The sequence below is a fragment of the Phocoena sinus genome, chromosome 14 (genome assembly GCF_008692025.1).
Source record: "Phocoena sinus isolate mPhoSin1 chromosome 14, mPhoSin1.pri, whole genome shotgun sequence".
NCBI lineage: Eukaryota > Metazoa > Chordata > Mammalia > Artiodactyla > Phocoenidae > Phocoena > Phocoena sinus.
In genome coordinates this window covers 74682213-74709880 of record NC_045776.1, presented here as the reverse complement: position 1 = coordinate 74709880, position 27668 = coordinate 74682213, and the positions used below count along the sequence as shown (strand labels likewise).

Below are 27668 nucleotides of genomic sequence, written 5' to 3'. Positions count from 1 at the left end.
TAAAGTAAATAAAGAAGGACCAGCAAGAGGGTCACACGGCAGACACCCATTCCTGGGGCGCTTGCTCACAAAGGCTCCTCCGTCGTGGGACTGGCGCTGGTGATGGCCATTCTGAGAATCCAGCTACCGGAGGCTGCCCTTGACCTTCCCAGGACCCTCCACCAGGGGCTGAGGAGAACAGGGCTTAAAGCAGGACAGAGGCCAGGACAGGTTTTGACCTCTGGGTGTGTGGGGATAGTGTGAACTCCTTCACATCCAGGAAGCGCACTGCACCCTCTGCCCCCAGACTCTACGTGCTGTCTCCCTCCCACCGTCCAGTCCCAGCTGCAAGCCTGTCCTGGTGGGAGGAAAGGGGACCGACCTGCCAGCTTTGGGGCGTTCCCATCTGAGCACCGACCCACCCTCTGAGCCTGACTTTCCTCATCTGTAAAATGGAGATTCCAGCAGAACCCACTTGGGACTTGCCCACATGCTCTCGGCTCATCCGCACACTAGCTGGGACTCTAGTACCCGGGTCTGTCCCTTCCAACTCAATGCTCCTGGTCCACTGGAGGCGCTCAATAAAGGTTTATTACATTAAAAATACATCACTAGGCCTCAGGCACTCAGGGCTCACACCCATGTGGCCACCACCTCTGAATCCAGAACACAGCAGCAGGAGCCGAGTTGCCAACTCAGATCGTAGCCTGCCTGGCCTTGCTGGCAAACTCCTATGAACCCTTCAACACCCTGCTCAAACGTGCCCTTTCTTAGGCAGAGGCAGCTGCTGCCCCTTTGCGGCTGTATAGCAAGCATTCCTTTGCACAGACCATGGCTTCTGCAGGGAGCCCCCCAGCATCCAGCTCAGGGCCAGGCACACAGTGGTGCACGGGGAACATTGCTTATGTCCACGCTTGGACCAGGTGAGGAACCACGGGGCTGTATCACCTTCCTTACAGGCTCTTCCTCATCTTGCCCTTCTTGGAGTGGGCGCCGCGGCCGAAGGCACCCTGCTGCAGCTCCCGGGCGCGGCGCCGGTTGCGGGCAGAGAGCTGCTTGAGGCCTCCAATGCTGCAGGAAGCCGCAGTTTCTGGGCTCGGAACCGCTGCTTCAGGATCTGCTGCTTGGTCCTTGAGCTCGGAGCGCACGCGGCCTGTGGGGGCACCAGGAGTGCGGGGCTGGGATGCACCTGCCAGGATGGAGATTCAGGGAGTTCAGGCTTTGGGTTGACTCCCAATGTCTCCTCCTCCCAGAAGCCTCCGGGATGCTCCCCTGTCCCCGCTCTCGTTCTGTGTTCACTGCTGTGGCCCCAACATGTGGCAGATGGTAATTGCTTAATAAAGCTTAAGTAGTCCTACTGTAATGGGCAATAGCATGGACCCTCCGCCCAAACTGCCAGGGATCAAGTCCCAGCTGTGACCTCTTGGACCTTGGGCAAACTACTTTACTTCTCTGTGCCTCAGTCTCCTCTCCTATGAATTACTAATAAGAGCACCTACCTCATAAGTCCTAATGTGGAGTAAATGGGTTACTATGTGTGCAGGGTTCAGAACAAGCCCTAGCCCACAGTATGGCCTCCTAGGTGTAACTATTACAATCATAAATCATTCAACAAAAACTTTTCAGTGCCTCCTCTATGCCAGGCACTGGGGACCCAGACAGACTCTAAACCCTGTCTCTCTGGACTACATGCTCTAGGCTTGTTAGATGAAAACAGGCTGTAGCTTAACCTCCCTCTGGCAGGAGAGAAATCAGAGAAGGCCAGCGAGGGGAAGGGACTTATCCAAGGTCACCCAGCAAAGCGGCAACAGCAGCAGCAGCAGTGGTTGTGGCCCCGCCCGCCACCTCCCGGCTCTCTGGGCGGGCAGGTCTCCCCCCCAGCCCCTGGCTCCCCACTAAGGCCTGGCCCCTCCTCTTCTGTACTCACCTGCCTCACCCAGCTCCTCCCCTCCCACAGCAGTGGCCTTGCAGGGCTCCCACACAGATGGCCATTAAGGCAGCCCAGATGTCTCCACAGGGGCCAGGCCACCTGACAGGGACCCACCACACCCAGTAAGGACAAAGCACAGGGGGAGAACAGCTGCTTTTTCCCGAAGCTCACAGGCCACCCTCACCACCCCGGGTCCAGCAAGCCCACAGCGGCAGCCGGCTTCACTCCAGATAAAACTGGGAGCTGAGGACTGAGGATGAGGGGGTCCAGGGGAGGCAGGGACACGCCCACAGAAAGACAAAGAGAGGAGGAGAGACAGAGACTGGGAGGGGTGTGTGTGTGCGCCACGTGTGTGTGCGTGTGCGTGTGTGTGGAGAGAAAGGAACAGGAAACAATGAGAGAGATGGAGAGAGATACAGAAAGACAAAGACAGATGGGGAGGAACAGAGACAAAGAAAGAGACAGAGAGATGGACAGGGACACAGAGTCAGAGGCAAAAAAGAGAAACAGAGACCTGGAGAGAAAGACACCTACAGAAAACACAGAGAGGATGCGTCGGAGAAAATCCAAGACAGAAACAGGGAGAACAGAAGAGGTATCCACCGTCAGAGAGGAAATGTCAACGAGGACAGGGGGAACGTGCAGAGAACAGAGGAGGCCCTGGGAGAGGCAGAGCAGAGGGGCGCCTGGAGCCGTGACAGACAGCGTCCCCAGGCTGAAGGACACAGACTCGGATGCTGAAGAGGCAGTGAGCAGCCCTGCGGGCTCGGGGGAGACAAGCAGGGCCAGGCCCAGAGGAAAGAGGCCCAGGACAGGTTTCAAGCTCCCCCAACCCTGGCGGGGGTGGCCGGGGGAGGCAGCAGGCAGGCGGGGGGACCCAGGGCCAGTCACTGTGACTTGTTTCCTGGCCTGAAAGCCAGCCATTCTCAGTCTTCTCGCCCCCCAGGTCACGTGCGGCGAGGCTCCAGCGCCGCAGCCTGGCCCCAGACAGCAAGCAGGAGCCCCTCTCTGACAGCAAGCTTGGCCCCAAAGGTGGGGCTGCAGTGGGACGGGGCCCAGGCTCCAGTCTCCTCCCTTCAGAGTCACGAGTGTCACCACTCCCCAAGGTGCTCCTCTGCCCTGAGGGGCTGACCGAGGTCCTGGCACGCGGGGCAGCCGGCCCAAGCCGAGGTCACTGAGCACAAGCTCCTGCACCAGAGCTGAGTTCAAATCCCACCTTAGCGTGTCACCCACCGAGGGACCCAGGCCAGATCAAGAGGACCAAGCCCCCAAGATGACCAAATGTGCTACATGGCAACCTGCGTTTTAAGGACGATCCTACCCCAGCTCTCACCTTGCCCTCGGCCGCGCTTACCACCTCTTCGCTCTGGGCCACGCCGTTCAAATGTCCCTTCTTCTTCTGAGTCACGATCATCAATTTTCTGCTTCTGTTTCCACTTTTGGTAGCTGGGAGGCTGCATTAAGGAGGCTGCATGCAGCATCCAGAGAAAGATGCCCTAGACAACCGTGGCTGGGAGCAGGGCCCCCCCGCCCACCCCCCAGAGGATACAGGCCTTACCTATAGGGGGTTCTGGTGGCTGAATCCGCTCGACCCCGCCCCCCCTCTAGCCCCCACCTGTAGGAGCTGGGGTGGTTGAGGAGCCAGACCACGCCCCTTCCTGACCCCGCCCCCACCCACAATAGATGTGGCTATAGAAGGCGCTTGGCTCCGCCCCCTCTGCCCCCAACCCCCTCCAGGATACAGGTCCCTCTTGTAGGAGCTGCTGATGTAGCGGCCACTCTCCGTCTTGATCTTTTTCTTGTCCTCCTGTCCCGACTGTCTCACAAACCGCTTCTTCTTCCGGTCCCTGTGGGAAGAGTTGGGAGGTGTGCTGTGGAGGGAGGTGGCCCGCTTCCCCTCCCGGCCTGTTTCCCCCCTGACCCTCTCATTGGGTTGTTGGAGGATTCAAGGAAAGCAGCGTGCCGGGCATCTGGCAGGCAGCAGGTGCCCCATAAAGGCCCGTTCCCTGGCCCTCCAGGTCTCAAAAGGCAGTGTGGCAGTCAGGGGATTAGCTCCAACCTGGGGGCCTGGGTCAGGGACAAGGGACCCTGGAGGGTTCCCAACCCCCACCTGGCCGCCTCCTGGCTCTGTGACCCTGGGTAGAGCCACATCACTTCTCCAGAAGCAGAGTCCAAATGGGCAAACTGGGTCATGAGCCCCTGTCTAGCAAGACTAGCCCCCCAAAAGGACAGATGGGGTCAAGATCCCTGTTGTGTATGACCACATGGGGGCAGGACAGGGTGAGCGTCATAATCTGTGCTGAGGACCAAATGAGGGATGAGGATGTCATAATTCCTGCTCTAGGGGATCAAACAGGAGTCAGGATAGGAGGGGGTCACCTTTTGTGGGGACCAAGCGGCAGACAGGTGGGCATGGAAGAGGCGTGCCCACTGGCTCACTCACCACTTGAGCTGCTGCTGGCCCTTGGTCAGGCTCTGGCCTTCGTCCCCCATCAGGTCCAAGACAGCGCCAGCCACCTGCTGCTCGAAGGCACCCCCGTCCCCACCGATGCTCAGGCTGCAGAGGGAGGGTGGGGAGATACCATGGGGTTGGGAGGGGGGCCCATCAGGCCCGCCTGCCCCACCCGGGACCAGCGGCCACTCACCCCCGCTCACTGTCGAAGTCCTTGGGCCGGTAGGGGATGTAGAACACCTGGTCCCGCTGCCGGGCCTCCTCCCGCCGCCTCTTGGCTCCTCGGTCGGGTCCTGGCTGCTGCCGCTTCCGGCCCACGACCTCTGTGAAGAGGTCCTGGTGGACCGGGGCCCAGTGTCACCTGTAGGCCCCAGGGAGTGGACTGGCCTCCCCACCCACCAGCCCAGCTAGGGTTGAGGGTCAGGGGCTGCTGGGACTTTGAAAGCTTGGTGTTGCCATTGAGACCCTCCGTTTCCTCGTCTGCACGTGCAGCACGACAACCCCCGGCTCGAGCACCAGCAGAGGCAGGACAGGTGGGAGTGGGGGAGGGCAGGGTGCCAACTAGGATGAGACCCACCATGCTCCAGTCCCAGCTTGGTCCCCCAGGTCATCTGACCAAGGCAAGGCCCTGTCCCTCTCTGGGTCTGGACTTGCTCTCTATGACATGGACTAGTCCAGGGGTTTTCAAGTGCATTTTTTTGCCTACTGTATCCTCTGTCCAAATCAAACATAAGAAGAGCAGGCCCAGGGCCCTACCCACCAGGCGAACGGGACACTCTGGCCCCCCAGCCCTGCTTTTCGCCATGAAGACCCAGTGCCTGACCCTGCCTGAGTCATGCCCCCACTGCCACCAACAGTCCCGGCTCTGCCCCTTCCCACCTGCCGGACCCCAGGCTGAGGCAAGGCGATGATGATGACAATGACAGGGCTACCTAGGCCCGTGGGAATCCTCCACGTACCATCCTGAATCTGCCCAGCGGACCCAGGAGCGGGTACCACAGTCACTTGGCTGCAAAGCCCTAGTCCACAACATTCTGAAAACAAACTTTCCTGAGATTCACTTGGTGGCAAAAGCTGACCTGAGCTGACAAGAGGCTTTGTCCATCCTCTTGGTGTGGGTCTCACTGTGGAAACTGATGCATTTGACGACCGTGACACCCCAGACCCTGCTGAGGGTGTTACATCATACACAGTGGACCCACCGTAAAGATTCTGAATCCCGAATCACAACTGGCCCCCAGGGCTTCAGGCAAGGAATGGTGGACGAGACTATGACCCCATTCCACAGATGGGGAGGCTGAGGCTGGGTCACTGATTTCCACAAGTGTCGGAGATGGGACTGGAATCACTGCATCCACCCCCAGTGACTGCTCAGAGCCCTGAGATCTGCCCCATGGGCTGCTGGGACTTGACCCACTGCTCCCCCAGCCCCAGGCCAGACTCCAGGGTCCCCAGGGTGGGGCCTGCACCTCCACACTGTCTCCTGCCGCCTCCTCCTTCTCAGGCTGCTCCTCCTGCGGTGCTGGGAGGCTCGAGGCTGGGACGGCCGGGCCCTCCTGCCGCTCCTGCCGCTTCTGCCGGAAGCTGGCGATGCATTTGCGATCCTTCTGCCGCTTGGCACGCATCACCTGGCTGCTCAGGTCCCGGCTGGAAGCGTTGATCTCAAAGATGGTCTGTGGAGGGGACATCCAAGGCCTTCACCCACTGGCCGCTTCTTTCCCAACTCTACCCTCCCCAGCTTGGTGTGCTCTCTCCAGCATTCCTCCCAATTCCCTTACACTAGTTACCTGCTTTTCACAATTACAAAGGGAGGCCCAGAGAAGGCGAGTAGCCTGCCTAAGGTCACACAGCTGGGACAAGCCAGATTTGGGACTTCAACCCAGGTTCATTGGCTCCAAAACCAGTGCCCTTAACCACAACAGGCTCCAGCCCCTTTTTCCTGGCGCTGGCTGGCAGGCCTTTCCTGCTTTTGGGTGCACCTCCCAGAGGCACAAGATGGGGCTCCTGATGGGAATCAGGAGGAGAGGAGAGGCTATCGAAAGCCAGCTCCTCAGGCCTCTGACAGCCTAGGGTGTGTCATTGCCCTCTGTGAGCCTCAGTCTACCCAACTGTGTGGAAGGGGTGGGAAACCTGCTATGGACCAGCAGGGATGGTTCCAGAACAAGGGGTGGCTATAGAGGTGCTGACACGGCCAGAGCTGTGGGTTGAGAAAATCCCTGCTGGGGACCTGCAGGGGGTCAGGAGCTCAAACCGGAGCCCCGAGGCCCCGCACTCACCGCCCGGGAGCGGGTAGTTCCTGATGCTGTCCACCAGCCGCAGCTGCTGCAGCTCCTCCTCCTGGAAGCACGAGCCTGGGGTGGAACGGATGGACACGTGAAGCTGCAGTGGGCTCCACGGGGCCTGCCGCCAGCCCCCGCCCGCCCGACGCAGGGACTCACTGAAGAGGGGGTGCAGGCCCAGGCCCGAGAGGTCCAGCTCCTTGGCCCTCCTGATGGACTCGGGTGAGGGCGCCGGCCGTGAGCCGCACATACTGCTGCTGGGCGTTGTCGGCCACGCGGCCCAGGCCCCGAAGCTCCAGCGATGGTCTCCAGGCTGGTCCGCAGACCGCAGTCCTCATCGTCCACCACACCCTGCGGCACCCGGCCCAGCACGCCGTCCCCGCCGCCCGCGCACTGGCGTCCCCGCCAGGAGCTCGGTCAGAGGCCTGGTCAGAGGCCTTCCGGCCCAGCCACCTGCCCAGGGCCCCACCTCCCTCCCCAGCCCCACTCTGGGTCCTGAATCACAAAATAATCCCCACAACAGAAACCATAACTTACCGAGCAGCTCCTACTGTTTTACAAGTACAGTTTTACGGAACATGGCCCCATCTACTCATTTCTGTGTTTTGTCTGTGACTAATTGTTGCACTACAAGGGCACGGGTGAGGAGCTGCCGTGGATCATGTGATCTGCAGAGCCTAAGATATTTACTATCTGGCTCTTTACTGACTTTAAATTACAGGAATCTTGGGCTTCCCTGGTGGTGCAGTGGTTTTGAGAGCCCACCTGCCGATGCAGGGGACACGGGTTCGTGCCCCCGGTCCAGGAAGATCCACGTGCCGCAGAGCGGCTGGGCCCATGAGCCATGGCCACTGAGCCTATGCATCCAGAGCCTTGTGCTCCGCAGCGGGAGAGGCCACAACGGTGAGAGGCCCGCGTACCGCAAATAAATAAATAAATAAATAAAGAATCCGCCTGCCAATGCAGGGGGACACGGGTTCGAGGCCCTGGTCCAGGAAGATCCCACATGCAGCGGGAACAACTAAGCCCGTGAGCCACAAACCACTGAGCCTGCGCTCCAGAACCCGCGAGCCACAACTCCTGAAGCCCACGCGCCTAGAGCCCATGCTCTGCAACAAGAGAAGCCACCGCAATAAGAAGGCCACGCATCGCAATAAGAAGGCCGCGCACCGCAACGAAGAGTAGCCCCCGCTCGCTGCAACTAGAGAAAGCCTGCATAGGCACAGCAACAAAGACACAATGCAGCCAAAAATAAATGAATAAAATAAATAAACTTTCAAAAAAAAACAACAGGGATCTTCCCCTGGGGTCAAGTTCCCAAGCCAGGACAGCTTGGCCCACCTCCAAACCCCCATCCATACCATGAACTCCAGGGGGGACCCCAGCCCCTCCCCAGCCTCCACTCACCGGAGGGCTCCTCGTGGGGACGGGCGAGGGTCAGGGCACGGCCCAGGAACAGGTGCAGGTCCAGTAGGTAGGGGACCTCATCTGGGGCACCAAGGAGTAGGCCGTGCCACTTCAGGCCAGCTCGGGCCACACGGCCTGCAGGAGAAGGTAGTCAAGCGGGAGCAAAGGCAAAGGACCCCACAGCCCAGCACGAGTCCCACGTGCCAGACCCTAAGGTGCAAGACCAGGCCACAGCCCCACCTCCTTGAGCAGTGTCCCAGCTACAAAAGAGGGCAAGGCAGTGACAGTCACCAGGGCTACCTGCCTGAAAGTACGTGAGCCCACATGGTGCTCTGGGAGGTTAGCAGGAATAGAGGCAAGACACTGCTCTTTATCAGTATCACAAGTTTCAGCATCCCACTTTGGGGGGTTTTTACCCAGAGAAATAACCCAGGGTGCAAAGATTCACCCACAGGACACCTACTCCAGCTCTGCCCAGAACAGCCCCCAAATGGAAACCACTTAAAAGACTTAAGGACAGAGGATTAGTTAATTAGCTGATGACCACATGGTGGGAATTACACAGCTGAGGAAAGGAGTTGCAAGCTGTGGCCCCTGGCCAAATCCAGCCCCCGCCCCGCGCAAGCCTGTCTGTGTAAATAAAGTTTTATTGGCACACGGCTGTGCTCCTTCATTCACATGTTGCCTGTGGCTGCTTTCATGCTCCCAGGGCTGAGATCTCTAAGAGGACTAAATGGTTCCAAAGCCTAAATATTTACCATCTGGCCCTTTACAGAAACAATTTGCTGACCCCCTGTTATAGGATGATGCTTAATGGTGAATGAAAAACATGCATGCTGTATACAGAGGCAAGAAGAATGTCTAGGGTGATTCTAATTTTGTGGTAAGTCAGTCCATGAATAGCATTACGCTTTGGCTTGTTTCTGCATCTTGCAGAAACCAAGTGTCACCACATTCGGAAGATTCGTTTGCGGTAGTCCAATTCACACTGCTGGTCACGCGGCACATAAGAAATTCCCTTTGGGGGTTCTGAGGACGTCTCAAGGGATGTGCAGGGCCAGCCCTCCCAAAGCAACAGAATTGAGGGCACAGCATGCAACTGCCAACATGGGAGAAGAGGCTGGAGACCCAGGTGGAGGGCCTCCCTCGCACCCCGAGGTCTGCCCACGGGCCAGCCCACTGTGGGCAGCCAGAATTTACTCATTTGACGATGTTCAATCATACGCGGAACAATTCCAAGGAACTTGCCCACCAGATGCTTCTCTCACACGCACTTATTTAACTTACTTGTATTTATAAACATGGCACGCGCATTTATGAGTTAAAAGAAGACAAAGAAAGTAGACTGGTGGTTATCAGGGGCTGGGGGAGGTGGAAGAGGGAATGAGCTTAACGGGTCCAGGGTTTCAGTCTGTTAAGACGAAAATGTTCTAGAGGTGGAAGCTGGGTGATGGTTGCACGTTAGTATGAATGTACTAAACGCCACTGAATTTACACTGTAGTGGTAAAAATGGTAATTGTATGTTATGTATATTTCACCACAATTGAAGAAAAGAATGCCAGTGGCCCCACTTTGCTACGTCTGAGACACCTGACCAGTTCGTAACCTCCCTGCTTTGGTTTCCTCATCTGTAAAATGGAGCTGACGCTGCTGATACCCACTGCACAGGGTTGTTGTGAAGACAAGTGGAGCAAGTAGAACACGTGGACCAGGGCCCACCAGGAGTGCTGGGGAGCACCTGTGGCCGTCACATCACCAGTGAGGGGAGGGTGACTTCCTGCCTTCTCGGTGCTTTGCTCCACTTTCAAATTTTCCCACTACGTGCGGGTCTTACTTTTATAACTGAAAAATTAAATGGAGTGAGCTGGCCTGGGTGGGCTGAGGGGAAGGTGGGGCCCGACAGGCTGATGGGACAAGGCCGGGAGTCAGGAGACTGTTCTGCAGTTGATGGAGCGGGAGGCAGAGGGGGTCGGGATGCCTGTTTAAAGGCTGCTCCCAGGAGAGGAGCTAGAAAGAGCGAGCTGTAGGAGACGACTGTGGGGAGGAGGGGCCGCGTCATCAAGTTCCTGATGGGAAAGATAAGCACCAGCCTGGGGAACCCAGAAAGTGGGAGCATCCCCTCCTTAGAGTCTAGGGCTGCCCGCTAGAGCGGGCCTGGGCCACGGTCCCCAGAGATTCCGATTTACTGCTGCCCTCCATGGGCCTCAGTTCACCACCTGCAGTGCAGGAGTTGAGCCCTGTGCCCTCAGCTCCCGCTGGGACCCCCCCGGTGCCCAGTGCAGCCACAGGCTCCTTACCCACGCGGTGCAAGAAGAGCTTGCCCTTGGCGGGGAAGCTGTAGTTGATGACGTTGTCCAACAGCGGGATGTCCAGGCCCCGGGCTGCCAGGTCAGTCACGATGAGGGCCGAGCACTTGCCGTGCATGAACTTGGCCAGGTTGATCTTGCGGGCCGTCTGGTCCAGGGCGCTGTAGATGTGGGCGCAGCTCATCCGCTGGGTCGTCAGCAGCTGCCCAGAGTGAAGACCAGAGGGAGGGAAAGGGGTGAAGAGGAGACGAGCAGGGGAGAGGACAGGAGGCTGGGCTGTGGCAGTTGAGCGCCACGACATGGCAGTAAGACCACGGGCTCTGGAGTCGGGCGCCCTCAATATAAACCCCAGCTCAGCTGGGTGACCTCGGTTTGGTCCTTCATCAGTGTAAATGGGGCTCATATCACCTCTCACCTCTGCAAGGGTTGTCTGAATGTCAAAAAAAGATGGCACGTGCAGAGGTCTCTCCCCTCAGGGAGGCTGCAAGTGCCACCCCAAGACACAAGTCTCATCCTGACTCTGCCACTAACAGGCTTTGTGACCTCGCCCGAGTTCCCTAACCTCTCTGTGCCTTCACTTTCCTTGTCGGTAGAACAGGGAGAATAACAGTTGCCTCTCTGTAGCTTTGTGATGAGAATTAAATGAGCCAATACACATACAGTGCTGAGAATAGGGCCCGGAAAACAGGAAGCACTGTGAAAGTGTTAACTGCTCTTTAAAAACTACTACTTTGGTTTTATTCATCAGTGACCCCAGCAGCTACACAGAGGAAGCACCGGTAAATGTGTGTCATATAAGTGAAACCCAGTGAACTGTGTCCTCAGATAAACAGAACTCAGGTGTGGTTGACCCAAGGCTGGCCGCATTGACTCAGGAGGGGCCCTGGCAGCCTTGGGGGTTCGTGGACCTCTTCCCAAGAGGGTCACAGATATACACGTGTGGAAAAGTTCATCGAGCTGCTCATGTAAGATCAGGGCACTTTACACAGGTTACAGCGTGCAGGCTATTCCTCAATTGAAAAACGTGAAACACATGGGACACTAAATATCTACAGAAAAATGACAGGACGGCTGGGATACACTTCAAAATACCCTGCATGGAACGGGGAATATTAGATGAATCAAGACTGGATGTGAGTTGATAACTGAGTACCTGAGAGCTCATTATGCTGTTTTCTGACTTTGCTACATGTCTGAAATTTTTTATAAGAAGAACTTAACAGAATAAAAAAGCACAGCGTGCTGGCCGGGCCTCAGCCCCTGCTCTGGTGCTGCCCTCTGGTGGCTGAGCATGGAACCGCAGTTCGGAGGTGGTGATGCAAGTCCGTGCTGGTCCCCAGGCCGGGGGCAGCTGCGGGCCTCCCCCAGCTCACCTCACTGAGATACTCCGCGTGGTGCTTGGTGGCCACAAATACCACTGTCTGGTCCTGGGGCCGCACCAGGCTGCGCAGCAGGTGGAGCAGCACAGCAGCCTTGGCATCCTCCCGCACGAGGAAGAAGGAGGTCTGCAGGGAGAAGGGTCACTCGGTTGGCTCACGGGGTCCAGGCCATGGGCCGGGAAGGGGCACGGGTGGAGCCTCACCTTGAGCTGTTCGTTGAGTTTGGAGTCCACGTCTAGCCGGATGAGCACGGGCTCCATGAGGCCTGAAGTGGGCAAGAGAGGAGGATGGGAGGGGGAGTCGCTGAGGGACAAGCCCCTCCCAGGCGCCGACACGCGTCCCAGCCCCCAGCCCCACTCCTGTGGCTCCCTCACCAGCCTGGGCGAACTCCACCAGCAGCTTGGGCAGCGTGGCAGAGAACAGGACAGTCTGGTGGCCCCCAGGGAGGCGGGCAATGATTTCCTGCAGCTGCTCTGCAAACCCCATTTCAAAGAGCCTGGGAGGGCAGAGGGCAGTACAGGGTCAGGAGAGGGGCTTCCATTCCAGTGAGTTCCCAACCTGTCATCCTTGCCCCCATCACACTTTCTGTTACATGGACAGGTGCTTCCTAAACTCAGCTCACTTTTTCGCTATTCAACAACCTCATCCTAAGCAATAATGACCTTGAAATCTTAGGTCTGGTCTCAGTTATGTTTCTTACAAATTCATGTTGAAATAAATGACAGCAGCCCTCACTCTGGGCCAGGCATGGTTCTAAGCACTTTATAAAATATCAACCCCTTTAGTCCTCACAGCAGCCCTGTGAGGTACATGCTATTTTATCCCTACTTTGTAGGTGAGGCCATCGAGGCCCGCAGACCCTCAGGGATTTACCCAAGTTCATAGAGCTGGGATTTGATCCCACCTGTCTGGCTCCAGTCTCTGCTTTCAACTTTGTGCTATTTTTTATCTCTTTCAAATCATGTGTTTGTTCTTTTACTATTCTTTTCAATATTCCTAAAAGTAATACAAAAGAAAAAAACTGTTGGTCCAGGGAGCCCCATCAGCTCTGGCACTGCCTACAGTCTGTGGCCCTCTTTGGGGAAATGCTGCTTTGATCTCGACTGCATAGGTCTCTTCTGGCAGAGCCCTTCCTCCTGGCCAACCCTGACACAAGTGCCCGGGGATGCACCTGCAGCCTTACCTGTCAGCCTCATCAAATACCACATATTCCACGCTCTGCAGCTTTAGGTTCATCTCCACAGCCACATGCACCAAGCGCCCAGGGGTAGCAATGATTCTGGAAGTGATTGTGCAGGCCAGGTCACCCAGGGCCAGGGCACCAGCAGAGCCCTCCTCTCACTCCCCAGACCCTGGCCATCTGGGAAGGGACCCCAGAGCATCATCCCCAATCCACACACTCACATGTCGGGATTTTCGTGCAGGGCTGCAAATTGGTCTTCCATCCTAGGAAGAAGAAGAGGTGTTAGCTAGATAGAACAGGTCTCTTTTGTTTCTCTCCCTTCCCATCTTCAAATGCTCAGCTGAGTCCCACACCTTGACCCCAGGCTCAGAAATGGGGAAAAGCTATTGCTGAGCTACTAGGCGAAAGCATTGCCCTGACAAGAACTACAAGTTCAAACACACAAAAGGACTGATAACAACAAAGTTCTCCAAAGATAGACTCAGCCATGGAACCCATCTCATTCACTCTGTTCATACTTTGACCCACAGCACCACCTAGCAACTAACCCTGGAACTGCCAGCTCCACCTAGAATCAGGTTTCCTGGATCTGTGTCCTTGTTCCCAAACCGTTTGAGCACACATCCCTAACTTTAGTTCTCCTCTGAAAACACCCCTGGGACACCTGTAGGAACCAGGAGTCAGAATTCTGGGCCAGGTCCAGCTTATGGAGGTATTTCTGACAGTCACAACAATAGAGATAATAAGTTATAATGTAGGCAAAAGAGCACTGAAAAGCAAAACACTCTCAGTGAGAATCAAAAGTGACTGGTGACAGTGACTTTCTGAGAAAAGAATGAGGAAGGGGCTGCACTTTGAGGGAGAAACTGTGGGGCGGGGCGCAGGGGTTCTAATCTTAGCTCTACTACCAGACCACTGTGCGGCTCTCTGAGCCCATCACTTCCTCAGTTAGCTCATCTGTAAAACAGGTGTGGTGCCTGCTACCTTAGGAGGATGGGGCAAGCACATCAGGAAAAATATAGTATTCTGCAGATTTGAGCTATTACAAACATCCTCCATCTGTGTGCATTCCACTTTAAATAGCCCCAAATCAAGTATATTAAAACATACACAACTAAGTGACCCATTTGGGTGACCCAGTGCACTACCAGCTCTCTTTTAGAAGCATCAGAACCTGTGTCAGAGTTTTGTGTGTGAAATTCCTTTCGGTACTTTACTGTATATTTCCCCTTGTTGGTGCTTTAAGAATGTGCAGAGAAGTTGCTGTTATTAATGAGCAGCGCAAGCTCAGTCCATCTGATGGGGAGGCACGGGGCACGTCTGCTTTGGGGGACTACTGCACAGGGCACCGAGGGGGCTCTTACTTGTCCCCGCCCAGTATCAGGGCAGTCTTGAGGCCAGTGAACTTGCCCAGCTGTGGAGAGAAACAAAGAGAGAGATTGAGAGCCAACGATGGTAGCTGACTCAGCCCACTTGGGCCTCACTGACTGGTCCCAGCTCAGCCCAGCCACCCTGTCCCTGCGCCCGGACATACCTCCTTGGTGAACTTCATGGTCTGCAGGGCCAGCTCTCGGGTGGGTGAGAGGATGAGGGCGCGGGCCCCGGTCTGGGCGCTACGGGTCTTGAGCCTCTCAAACATGGGGATGAGGAAGCAGGCCGTCTTGCCACTGCCTGTCCGGGCCATGGCTACCACATCCTTGCCATCCAGGATCACTGGGATGGTCTGCAGGGGAATGAGCGGGGGAGGGGAGGGGTCAGCTCCTGTACCCAAGCACCACGTGATCCAGAGCTTCAAGTCTGCAGGGAGTGGGCAAACCAGAGCATCTCAGCGAAAGGGATGGGGCCTGTCCCCCAGCCCTGATCCCACTCTTGCTAAAGCCTGTTTGCACACCTCCGGGGATGAGCAGCCTGTTACTCCCAACTCTTTCTACTGTTGGAACAACCTTCTTCAGGTTAAGCCAGACTCTATCTCCCCATCTAGTCACCCTCCTCAGGATCCCAGAGAAACGTTATCTCCCTCTTGGCTAAATGTCTGAGGACAACAAAGATGAGACCCAGGTGATGATGGGGTGCCTGCGAGTTGCCCGGGCAGGGACTCAGCAGTGGGCAGCTTAAGTGGCAAAGAGGCACAGGGTCGAACCTCTGCTCTGCCGTGCCCAACTTTCTCCACCTGTGAAATGGGCAGGCTCGTGGGGCTTCGGCCAGAGTAAGAGGGGATGACAGATGGGACAAGGGGTGGAGGTCAAGAGGCCAGGCAGGAGGGCCAGGTTGGCCATCCCCACCTCCCGACCCGCATCAGCTTCCCCGCCCCGTACCTTCCTCTGGATGGGTGTTGGCACCTTGTAGCCCTTCTTCATGATGCCTTTGAACACTGGGTAGCTCAAGCCTGGGAAAGACATGGGAATGGCCAGGGGGCTAGAGGAGCCCCTAGGACACATGACAGAAAACTACACAGGACAAATGACAGTTTCATCAACAAATAAATAGCAAGAAAAAAAGAAAAGTGATAGAGCAAAGCTGATCGGTTAACTGAGACTTAGAAAACAAATCTACTGATTGTGGGGTATGAACCACATTTGGATTCTGATTTGGAAGCTTTTTTTTTTCACTGACATAACAATTTTAATGGACAAAACAAACCAAAAACAACCCACCTTAATAAGCATTTGACAAAGGAAGCTGTATAAATGGCTAATAAGTATATGAAAAGCTGGTCAACATCATTAGTCACTAGAGAACTATCAATACAAATGAAAACCACAATGAGCTACCCCTATGCGCTCAGCAAAACAGCTAAAAGGAAAAAAGATCACAATTTTAGGTATTAGCACCTGGAACTTTCATTCACTGTGTTGAGAAATAATTGTGGTATGTTCATAAAATGAAATATTATACATCAATGAAACTGAACAGTTCGAAAAAGCTAATAACATGGTTAGATTTCACAAAACTAATTTTGAAAGAGACACGTGACACGTAAATTGTCACATACTGAATGAGTCATTTTATGTAAAGTTACAAATATAGGCAAAACAAATCTATGGTGACAGAAGTTGAACTAGTGGTTACATTTGATGGACAGTAATAACTGGAAGGGCCACGGGAACTCTGGGGTGCTGGTAATGCTCTTTATCTTGATCTGGATAGTGGTTACACAAGTGCATTCACTTTGTAAAACTTCATTCAGCTGGACACTTATGATTTGTGCATTTTTTGTCAGTATGTTATATTCAAGTCAAAAGTTTACATTAAAAAAAAAAGCCTGGGCTTCCCTGGTGGCGCAGTGGTTGAGAGTCCGCCTGCCGATGCAGGGGACACAGGTTCGTGCCCCGGTCCGGAAAGATCCCACATGCCGCGGAGCGGCTGGGCCCGTGAGCCATGGCCGCTGAGCCTGAGCGTCCGGAGCCTGTGCTCCGCAACGGGAGAGGCCACAGCAGTGAGAGGCCTGTGTACCACACACACACAAAAAAAAGCCCATCTTTTTTTTTTTCTTAGAATATTCAAATTTTAGTGTCATTTAATAATTTTTTTTTAACATCTTTTTTTTTTTTTTTTTTTTTTTTTGCGGTACGCGGGCCTCTCACTGTTGTGGCCTCTCCTGTTGTGGAGCACAGGCTCTGGACGCGCAGGCTCAGCAGCCATGGCTCACAGGCCCAGCCACTCTGTGCCATGTGGGATCTTCCCGGACCGGGGCACGAACCCATGTCCCCTGCATTGGCAGGTGGACTCTCAACCACTGCGCTACCAGGGAAGCCCTTTTTTAACATCTTTATTGGAGTACAATTGCTTTACAATGGTGTGTTAGTTTCTGCTGTATAACAAAGTGAATCAGCTATACATATACATATATCCCTGTATCTCCTCCCTCTTGCGTCTCCCTCCCACCCTCCCTATCCCACCCCTCTAGGTGGTCACAAAGCACCGAGCTGATCCCTGTGCTATGTGGCTGCTTCCCATTAGCTATCTATTTTACATTTGGTAGTATATATAAGTCCATGCCACTCTCTCACTTTGTCCCAGCTTACCCTTCCCCCTCCCCGTGTCCTCAACTTCATTCTCTACGTCTGCGTCTTTATTCCTGTGATTTGAAAGCTCTTAATGTCATGAGACAATGGGAGTCTGAACGCTGATGGGACTTTGGATTATACTGAGGAACTGCGTTTGTTTTAGGTGTAGGAGAGTCCTGCTCTCTTGGAGGCAGGTGGGAAGTATTTCGGGATAGAAGGAGGGGATGCCTGGGATTCGCTTCAGAATCCTCTGGGATGGTGGCCATGAGTGGGTAGGGTGTGGATAAAACAACACCAGTGGTTAAAACTGCTGAAGCTGGTGATGGGTATGTGGAGACTCACTGTTTTCTAATTTTTATATGCTTGAAATTTTTCATAATTAAAAGAAAAGGGTATCGGAAAGTCCCCGGTGGTCCAGTGGTTAGGGCTCCATGCTTCCACTGCAGGGGGCACGGGTTCGATCCCTCGGCGGGGAACTAAGATCCCACATGCCATGCAGCGTGGCCAAAAGAAAAAAAAAGTTGAAAGAAAGAAAGGAAGGAAGGGAGGGAGGGAGGGGGAAGGGAGGGAGTGAGGGAGGGAGGTAAGGAAGGAAGGAAGAAAGAAGGAAGGAAGGAAAGAGGAAGAAAAGGATCTTAAGTGACAAGGGCCTGTGATGGGTGCGGGCACGGGTGTGACAGCTGAAGCACGTGGTACTGAGAGGGGGAGAAGGTGGCCTTTGGAGCCTCCATGTGACCTGGGCTTGTGGAGATGGGAGGACAGTGGGAGGCCTGGAGACAGGAAAGCACCATGGTTTTAGCTGCTTTTTGGTCAATCCTTCATCTTAGAGATTCAGAAAGGCCAAAAATAGCCACATGTAGATGTTTTGGCTTTTTCCTTTGATTTTGATGAATTTTAGCACATTTGGCTGTCTAGATTCCTTTTGTGAGCTATTTTCTTTGCCCAGTTCTCTATCGGGTGTCTGTCTTTTTCTTCTTGATTTGTAAAAGCTTTTTGTATATTAGGGTTATCAGCCCTTTGTCCCATAGTTGCAAGTATATTCCTGGTACAGTGTTTACTGAAGTCTACAGTGTTTTTTTGGCATACACACATCTAAATAGAAAAAAAGTCAAATAAAACAGTGCTCAGGTCACACTTAGGCTTCTTTTCCTTTCAGGTTATACAACTATTCACCGTGATGTTTCAATCTTCGCTCCAGATGCTACTGATATGTAAAGAGTCCGGCTTTCCTTCCGGCTGGCCAGGTGTACCAACAGCACCCAACTATCTCATGTCTTACCCTCGGCTCTGAAATGCGGCTCTGTCACGCCGCTCAATCCCCAGACATCTGAGCCTGTTCCTGCACCAGCATCGCCCTGAGTCCGGCCCTAACTGTTCTCTAATCGTGTCAGGGCCGTTGCCCCCACAAGAAGGCCGTGAGTGGCTTGGAGACTATCTGTTGCCTCCAACCCCCCAAACCCATCACAGTGTTGGGTCCAGAGCAGAGCACGGAAGGCTATAACCCCCCACTGCTCCCCACACACAAAGTCCCCGGATGCCTGGCTCACCCACCCATGGACTGGAAGCCTCCCGACTTCTTCTTCTTCTTGTTCTGGGCTCGTACCATCTCCCGTGTGTCCGGCTCCACGTCCGAGGTGCATTCCGAGGTGGGGAAGGTGGGTAGGGGTCTGCCGGGTCCCAGCTGGGAGGGAGCAACAGAGAGGCAGCATCATTCCAGGTCGAGTGAGTCCACTCGGGGCAGGGAAGGGGGCTGTCCTGTTGCCAGTGCCCGCCCCTCACCCTGCCCCATGCAAGGTGATGACGCTCCTGCCAGATCACATGACTTCTCTGCTAAAGGGCTCTCCTTTGACCGGACCAGGACAGGGCACAAGGTCAGAGAGCTGGCTCTGCAGATAGACGGCCTGCGTTTCAATCCCAACTCTGTCACTTCCAGCTGTGAGACCTCAGACCAGGGACTTCGTCTCCCAGAGCCTGCGTTCCCACATTGGGAAAATGGGGATGACGAGAGCGTATGCCTCATAGCATGTTGTGAAGACTAAATGGGTGCGTGTAAAGCTTAGAACTGTGCCCAGGTGGTGGTATCATCATAATTATCATCCTGGCCTGTCATTCAAAGCCCTCAAAACTTTAGGGAGCCAATCAAAGCATCTACTATGTGTGAGATACTAGACTCTTCCAATCTGCCCAGCTCCCCTCTCCCCAATCCCCTTTCTGATCCATCATCCCTCCCCAGCTCTGGTCTCTCTCATTCCTGTCCTCGTCTCTGCCACCCACTTGTTCTAGCACAGCTAAATCAAACTCAGACACCGCCTCTGGGGAGTCTTCTTGGACTACAGCGCTGTTCCTTTCTTCTCAGAAATAACATTTATAAAAGCACTAATTCATAATAATGGCTAAAACTTACCTGGCACTTACTATAAGCCAGGTGCTGTGCTAAGCATTCATATAAATTAACCCACTTAGGGCTTCCCTGGTGGCGCAGTGGTTAAGAACCTGCCTGCCAATGCAGGGGACACAGGTTTGAGCCCTGGTCCGGGAAGATCCCACGTGCCGCGGAGCAACTGAGCCCATGCCCCACAGCTACTGAACCTGCACTCTAGAGCCCGTGAGGCACAACTACTGAGCCCGCGAGGCACAACTACTGAAGCCCACACGCCTAGGGCCCGTGCTCCGCAACAAGAGAAGCCACTGCAATGAGAAGTCCGCGCACTGCAACAGAGAGGAGCCCCTGCTCGCCACAACTACAGAAAGCACGCACGCAGCTGCAAAGACCCAATGCAGCCAAAATAAAACAAAATAAAATAAAATAATTTAAAAAATAAATTAACCCAGTTAATCCTCACAACAACCCTGTGAAGTAGGTGCTATTACTTAGTGCCTCTTACAGAGAAGGAAACTGAAGCACAAGAGCTGAAGTGACCTGCCAAAGTCACACGGCCAGCAAGGGATTTGAACCCTGGCTTCGGAGTCTATATTCTTTCCTATGAGACCCTCTATGGTCCTCCACCAACCCTCTAGGTCAGAGCTTCACCTGTCTCGTACAGTCTGTGAGATAAGAATGGTTTTTAAATTTTAAAAGATTGTAAAAAGTCAAACAAAGAAGACAGCGACCTTATGTGGCCCTGCAAAGCCAAAATATTTACCATCTGGTCCTTTACAGGAAAAGCTTGCCAACCTTGCCAACCCCCATTCTAGACACATGATAACAAAGTGCCTGGAACACACTGGTAACCCAGCAATATTTACTGTAGAGTAGAATGTGTGAACACTGTCATTCCATCCTTTCCACAGTTTTTGAGGCATACATAATCAACAGCTTTCTACACGTGTGGAAACTGAGGCACAGAGAGGTTAAGCAACTTCTCCCATGTCCCACAGCCAGTACAAGGTTGGGTTGAACTTGAACACAGGGCTGTGCCTTGGTCCATATTTACAGAGCACCTACTGTGTGAGACTCGGATGGTGTGGAATAAGGTCCCCATCTGGTCCCTGCCTCAGAGGAGTGTAGACCTCTCTCTTCATATAAAGCCCCACTCATTCGTCTACTTACCCAGAGTCTTCTCTGTGCCAGGTACCCGCTAAGCACAAGGCTGTGAGAAATAATGGGCTACAACTCTTTTGCCCCCTTGGTGCTCATACCTGACCCCCCTCATTTGCATACAGTTGGCATTCAGTAGTGGAAATAACACAGGGCCTGGAACCATACAGTCTGGGATTTGAATCCTGGCTCTCCCACTCACAAGCTGTGAGGTCTTGGTCAAGTTCCTTCACCCCTCCAGGCTTCTGTTTCCTCCTCTGGAAAATGAGTGTGACTACTTAGCTCACAGGGCTGGTGTGGGGATTAAATGATAAGGCTTGTAAAGCTCTTAGCACGGAGGAGAGCACACTGTAAGCTATCTACAAACACAAGTTTAACTTATTAGTTTCCCAGAGGTTTGGGGGCGTCACTATCTCAAGCCAAGAGGTGCAGCCTTCTCTTAATTCATCCTCCCAAGAATCCCCCTCTCAAAGTCTGATCTTCATCACCCGCACTTTTCATTAGACGAATGGGAACCGGGACCCGCCCCTGGCCAGGAAGTAGCCAATGAGAAGCGCGAGACCAAGAGCCGGCCCGGAAGGCCGGAAGGCCCGCAGGCCCCCGCCTCCGTAGCACAGAGGCTCGGGACGTCAGGACCCTGGGCGTGTCGGACACCGAAACACGTGCTCAGGCCGGAGGTCCTGCCCCGACCCCCGGCCAGCCGACCTCTCCCCACCCTCAGCCGTGACCACTCCCCAGCTGGGAAAACTGAAGCCGCGGGACGCTGTGCGGAGCCGGGACTCGGGCTCTGACGTATGTCCAAGCCCAGCGCTACTACCTTCTGGGCCCGGGCGTCATCTTCTGCCTGAATCTCAAACTCGCCGTCCTCCGAGTCGCTGCTGCGGGACTGAGAGGCCGCGCCCCGGCGCTTCCGGAGCCCCTTCTTCTTCCTCCACTGGGCCATGGCAGCTCGAGACCGCGGTGCGGCCGCCGGACGCGTTCCGGCAGCCATGCGGGCCGGGGCGCAGGGAACCGGGAGGGGGCGGAGTTTGCGGGTACGTACCAACGGTGCTGCAGGGCGTGGGGGGGGGGGCGCCTCTACGCGCCCGAGGCTGCGTTCCCTCACCTTCTGGAGCCTCCGGAGGCTTGGCATGCATTCACACATACGCACACACTCTCCTCATTGGCGCGGGAGACCCCTCTCCGAGGCTTTGGGGAGCTCCGGGGGCGTCCGGAACAGGGTGACCTAATCGCCCCCCCCCGGGAGGGAATGGTTCTAGCCGCCCCGCCCCGCCTTACCGCTCGCGGGTTGCTGTTTGATGCGCGCGTGGAGCACACATAGCTAGGGCTGGGTTTCCCGGGAAGGGTCGGCCCGCGCAGTCCCGCGGGCGGGGGCTGGGGGCGGCCTGAGCTGTCAGGGGTCGCGTGCTCCCGGGATTCAGAGCTGCAGATCTCGGATGTACCGCGCTCCACAGGTGCCCAAGCGTCCCCGCAAAGGAGTCCAGGCCTGGACTGGGGGGAGGGGGCGCTGTGGGTGGCCGCCGACGTCAGCCAGCCAAGATGCTCAGGTAGGAAAATAGCTCCAGAATGCGGGCACCTCGAACATCAGCCGGGACATTGACTTGGGGATCGGTGAATGTGGGGCAGTTGGCGGGCTGGCTGTAATCCCCCAGTAGTAGAATGGTTAAGTACACAAGCTCTAGACTCCTATCAGGTTCACATTCTATTTCCACTGTTTTAGCTTTATAGGTGGGACTTACACTTGTGACTTCATCCTTTGGAGCTTCAGTTTTGTCATCTGTAGAATGGACATAATGGAAGCTACCTCACAGGACTGCTGAGAAGATTAAATGAGAATACTTGTAGAGATCTTTGCAGGAGGTAGGCATGGGATCTATGCAGGTTATTATTCCTGCCCCATAGATACGTACAGGATATAGGAGCCTGCCCTGTCTGCCCCCCGCCACCATAGTTTGTCTTCTGGTTGGTGCTAAAGTAGGCACAGGCCCAATCTATTCTTCACCCCCTTAGCAGTCTATAAATATCTACTGAGTACACACTGTATGCTAGGAATGCATATTTACTCACTAAATATTTGCCAGTAGCACCCTTCTCCCCATCATTACAACAACTCAAAAAGAGTCAGTTTTCCGAAATGTCCCCTGGGATTGGCAGCTCCCCTTTGAGGAGGACTGGTTGAGGGAGAACGTGACCTTTTTGCCCTGGGGACGGGGACTTAAGAGATTGCCAGTCTTTGCTGATGACAGATGGTTGCCACCGTGACCACTTTTCATAGGGAGACCTGGAAGCAGGGACTGGCAGGCAGAGCACACCTGCTGTCACCCAGGACCATGAACAGCGTGAAGACCCCGGTGGAGCTGGCCATCAGTGGGATGCAGACCCTCCACGTTCAGCACCGCTGCCGGGGCAGCTGCCGGGTCAAGGTTAGGCCGTCATACGTGGATGAGACTTTGTTTGGCAGTCCTGCAGGCACCCAGCCCACACCACCAGTCTTTGACCCACCGTGGATGGGGAAGGCCAACAGAACCAGAGGAGTGGGTACAGGGGCATCACAGGCCTCAGGGTCTAACGGGAGCTGTGAGACTACCTCCTCCAGGGACAAGACCCTGACCCTCGCACCAAGGAAGAAGAACAAATACAGGTAACAGGATGGGGAGATGCCCTGTTGTTCACATGCCGTGTGACTTTGGGCAAGCACTTTGACCTCTCTGAGCCACAGTTTCCTCACAGTGGAAGGTGGGACCTAATGGGGTTATTGACAGGGTTAAATGGGATGAGACATGTACAGTGCTGGGCACGGTAACCTGACACTTAGGAAGCTCTCAGTAAATGGTAGTGATAATGGTTGTGATGGTGGAATACCCATCCCCAAATGTCTTAGAATGGGCTTCTGAGGCCCAGAGGGATCAGGTGATTTGCCCAAGATCACACAGCAATTTGCATGAAATTATTAGTTTGGTTGATCCATGAAATGACATAAATGTGATGATTCCAAACTTCAGCAAGTCATTTTGAAAATGGTTCTTGCTGCATTTTCACGAACAATTTAGAAAAACAGGATCTAATGCCAGTGGTTATTGTAGGTTCCAGTTAGATTATTTGGATTATTTCGATTAATATCAGCCTGGAGGGCTCTATCTTACTTATTGTCATCAGTGTCTTGAACTAAAACATGGAAGACTAGTATATTAGTCAATCAGGGTTGTTATAACAAAATACCATAGACTGGGGGGCTTAAACAACAGAAATTTATTTTTTCACAGTTCTGGAGGCTTGAAGTCCAAGGTCAAGACGCCAGCAGGGCTGCTTTCTCCTGAAGGCTACCTATCCTTGGGTTGCAGATGGCCACCTATTCACTGGGAACTCACATAGGCTTTTCTCTGTGAGCGTGTACACTCCTGGTGCCTCTTCCTCTTCTTATAAGGACACAAATCCTATTGGATTAGGACCTCACCTTTATGGCCTCATTTAACCTTAATTACCTCTTTAAAATTCAGCATGAATTTTGGGAGGATGCAATTCAGTCCATAATAACTAGCCAATCATATTTAGGATCCATTCTGAGCCAAGAGGCACATGTATTAGTTGAGAATGGGGATAGTGTTTATTTAAGTAGATAAAATTCAAGAGATAAAAGCAAGTCCCCATCATTATCGTGTCCGCCTGACAATTGCCGTGGACCACAAGGCAGGCTCAGGTTGACATTAGCAGTACTGACAGCTACAACGTGGCTGAAAACGCTGGTGTCAGCGTAGGCTGTATGAACAGAAGTATGGTTTCCTAAACAAGGGAGATAACAGCCAACCCCATGCTCTCCCGGAGGATGGAATTTTATGCTGGACGCTGACAAGTAGAGGGTGTCAAGTTAGAAGGTACGTAAGAGAGATGCTATTGAGCAGCAACTTTGGTACCAGACAGACATAGGTATCAACCAGGTATGGTTTTGAACAGCTAAATCAAGTGACTTTTCAAAGACTTGCAGTTTGGGAATGGAAGCACTTTTAGTCCTGGCCAAAAACCGTGGACCTGACACCTCATAGGTACGCCATGAATATTTGTGGGACTAATAAAAAAAAATTTGCTGAATGAACCTAATTAAAGGTGAGAGGCCTAGAAGGCACTTAAGTCTGACTTAGTGATCAAGAGCTTGGGTCTTTGAGCAGGGCGCTGGATTTGAATCTTGTCTGTACCCTCCTTTTTACCCTCCCTATGCCTCAGTTTTCTTGTCTGTACAATGGGATTATATCGCCCTCCTTGTGGATGTTGTGAGAAATGAGATGACAGACGAGTGACATGCTGAGTCCTGGACCTACACATGAAAAGCCCTGAGTAAATATGCAAAAATTTTAAAAGCTGCTCTGGTGATGAGGCCAGACCACAGAAGTTCAAACTGAGAACCCTCTACATGCCAGGTGCTGGGCCGTGCAATTTCAAATATAGTTGGAAGGGCCACATGACTGCAGAGGGTTCGGCTGACGAGGCCACTACAAAAAGGGAAAAGTGGTGGGTTAAGAGAAAAAGTGAAAGCTATAAAGACTAAGGTTATATTAATCAGGACTCTTGGTTGCAAGTGACAAAAGACTTACGCAAACTGGCTTCAGCAGAAAAAGGGCATTTGGGGCTCATATAACAGGGGCTCAAAACGTTCTTGGGATTTTGTCTCTGTTTTAGTGCAGCTTTCCCCTACACATCCCAGGTGAGATGGCCACCGGCGTTTAGCCCTTATATCCTGCCAGCTCTTCAGGGCTAGGTGGAAGAAAAACATTTCTCTCCTAGTAGTTTCTGCAAAGGTCCTAAGGCAGGCCCTTATTGTGCAGAATGGGTCATGTGGTTATTCCTGAGCCAATCAGTGTGGTCAGGAGGACGGGATATGCAAACTGGCCTGTGAGTGGGGGTGGGGTGGGGCAGGATGCAGGGGGACTGGATACTTGGCAGGGGAAAAATAGCAGAGATGGGGGTAGTGGTACATGAGGGCTGTGGCCTCGCTGCAGGTGCCAGGCTGGGAGACAGGGACTTCTGGGACCTGTAGGCAACCCTCTGCTGCTGCAGCTGCCTGGCAGGGGGTGGGGGTGGGGGTGGGCAAGGTTTTTAGGGTTTGTTTCCCCAGCTCACTGTTTCTCTTCCCTTGCCAGACTGATTGGCCACACTCCTTCTTACTGCGATGAGTCGCTCTTTGGCTCCCGACCTGAGGGCGCCGGCTGGGAGGCTTCGTGGATGGCGAAGAGGGAGGCTGCAAAGCTGCATGCCCTCTTCTGGACACCCCCAGCTACCCCTAGGGGCAGCCACTCACCCCGCCCCAGGGAGACTCCAGTGCGAGCCATTCACCCAGCTAGTCCCTCAAAGACAGAGCGCAGGGTGGTGGCAGATTCCCGGAGGTTGTCCGTGGATGGGTTAGACTCTCCACGCCCTCCGAGGCGGGAGCGTTCTTATTCCCTCACCCACCTTAATGTCCCCAGCACGAGTCACCCACCCACCAGTACCCCCTGCACAAATGGGCCTCGAGATCCCAGACCTTCCCCGTCAGGAGTGACCTTCCGGAGCCCCCTGGTGACTCCCAGGGCTCATTCAGTCAGTGTTTCAGTGCCAGTTACCCCCCGACGAGGCGGAGCCATCCAGAAACCAAAGCCACCTTGGAAATGAATTTCTTGGTCTTTTCTGCAGGTTTGCCCATGGGGTCACAGCAAAGGGCAGAGTTTCAGAGGATGGCGCTGGTGGGCGGGCCTTTGGGGAGACCACCAGGCATTGGCAAAGCACTCCTGGGGACAGACAGAGTGAGGGTGGGCAGTGCCGCCCTTTCTTCTGACAACCTCTGGTTGCTCCCTGCTTTTGCCGCTGGTGTGGATATGAGGGCCGCCTCTGGAGATCCCTGTTTCAAGTTCTGTCATAGCCACACGGCATATCAGTGCCAACCCAGGGGTGTCCCCCGGGAGGGTCCCCCCACTCCATCACACCCACAACATTGTCTCGCCACCAAGTGTGAATAAATGGTATGATCGCCAACCCGGAGGGTTCCTTCTCCCTCCCTTCAAGCCAAGCTTCTGCTCAGGATGAGTTTCCAGCTGAGTCTGGACGCCTCAGGAATTTTCCCAGGCACAGTATGTGGACCAGCAGGGAACACAAGGTGATATGTGGGTGGACATTTAAAATTTTAATAGTCATGTATTTATTTTCATGTATTAAATATATCAGCTCATCGAAGCCGTGAGTTTTGGCTAATTTTTTCCTTAGGATAAAGGCCAGTGTTAGGCCTGAGTTGATTTAAATAACAAAGGTAAATAACATAGCAATCATGACAGTGGCAGGTGAGCAACTAATCCTCCTGTGTTGGTTTCTAGCTAATACCACTAATTGGGGGGTTAGCTGATTCTTCCTGAGCTCAGAATATGGGCTATAGTTGTTTTGAAATCATATGTATATATATATATATATATATGATATACATTTCCTACTGTAAAAAAAAAAAAAAAAAACCCACAGTGACTAGGATTTGCTTGGACTTTGAGGGGTCCAAGAAGACCAGAAAGTTCCACATGGCACCTGGAGAGCACTCGGGAAGAAAGCCTAAGTGGTCAGCGCCCGCCTGCCTCCTGCCCCGCACCATCCTGGGTCAGGCCCCTCAGGAAGAACAGCAAAGCCTTTGTTCTGAGCTGCACCCAGAATCCCAGCATCCTGGTGGATTGCACCTCCAGGAAGCACCAGGATTCCAGAGAGGCCAGCTGGAAACCACATCTTTGGTTCTGTGCCTCCACCTTTGGGGAAGGGAAGAGCAGACACTCCCGGGGAACAGTCTGGGAGGGACCAACAGTGCCTAGGACCAGGGGCGCACATTCAGACGCCTACACGGCTCCGGTGCCCCGTGAGGGACGCAAGCGAGCCATGCTCTTGGCACAGACAGCATTTTAAACATGTAGGGTGTTTAAATTTCCTAGAACTCTCGCAAAGAATTAGTTCCCTCCCTCCTCAGTTTTACTTGAAACATTCAGCGCTCATTTGCCTTTATCCCTTGCCCCTATGTTTTAGTAGACATTGGCCACAAATACCTCTTTCCTCCAAACTGTACTAAAAAAGGGAAGCAACCGCCCAAGTATGATGATAAGGGGTGACTGACGCTGAGGCCATGATGGCTAGAAGACAGTTGGGAGTGGTGGCGACTGGGACAACCTGTCTGCCACCCAAAGGGGGCGCTCCTCACCTTTAGAAGACACGC

At 53.9% G+C, this 27668-nt stretch overlaps 2 protein-coding genes across 5 annotated transcripts; one reads left to right on the top strand and one right to left on the bottom strand.

The window, feature by feature from the left end:
* Nucleotides 1–552: 552 nt before the first annotated feature.
* DDX54 (DEAD-box helicase 54) lies at nt 553–21489 on the bottom strand. The gene is made up of 20 exons (XM_032602505.1): nt 21279–21489; nt 18475–18604; nt 15232–15302; nt 14451–14639; nt 14281–14330; nt 13138–13179; nt 12917–13012; nt 12108–12229; nt 11937–11998; nt 11728–11859; nt 10346–10556; nt 8048–8182; nt 6800–7032; nt 6638–6712; nt 5831–6034; nt 4555–4697; nt 4353–4466; nt 3652–3756; nt 3243–3355; nt 553–1168 (listed from the first exon to the last, which is right to left on the bottom strand). Exons 1-20 carry the CDS (start codon nt 21450–21452, stop codon nt 933–935), a joined length of 2637 nt encoding a protein of 878 aa, XP_032458396.1. The 5' UTR covers nt 21453–21489; the 3' UTR covers nt 553–932.
* RITA1 (RBPJ interacting and tubulin associated 1) lies at nt 19744–26657 on the top strand. Of its 4 annotated transcripts, XR_004345355.1 has the most exons (5): nt 21745–22008; nt 22182–22321; nt 22737–23102; nt 24680–24790; nt 25594–25783. XR_004345355.1 is itself a non-coding variant. In XM_032602507.1 (4 exons), the coding sequence occupies exons 3-4, from the start codon at nt 22792–22794 to the stop codon at nt 26099–26101; spliced, it is 819 nt and encodes a 272-aa protein (XP_032458398.1). In that variant the 5' UTR covers nt 19744–21495; nt 22182–22321; nt 22737–22791; the 3' UTR covers nt 26102–26657. The 4 variants fall into 4 exon arrangements, 2 of the variants coding, with proteins under 2 accessions (XP_032458398.1, XP_032458397.1); XM_032602507.1 differs by lacking the exons at nt 21745–22008; nt 24680–24790 and adding an exon at nt 19744–21495 and having other exon boundaries at nt 25594–26657; XM_032602506.1 differs by lacking the exon at nt 24680–24790 and having other exon boundaries at nt 21738–22008; nt 25594–26657.
* Nucleotides 26658–27668: the final 1011 nt, after the last annotated feature.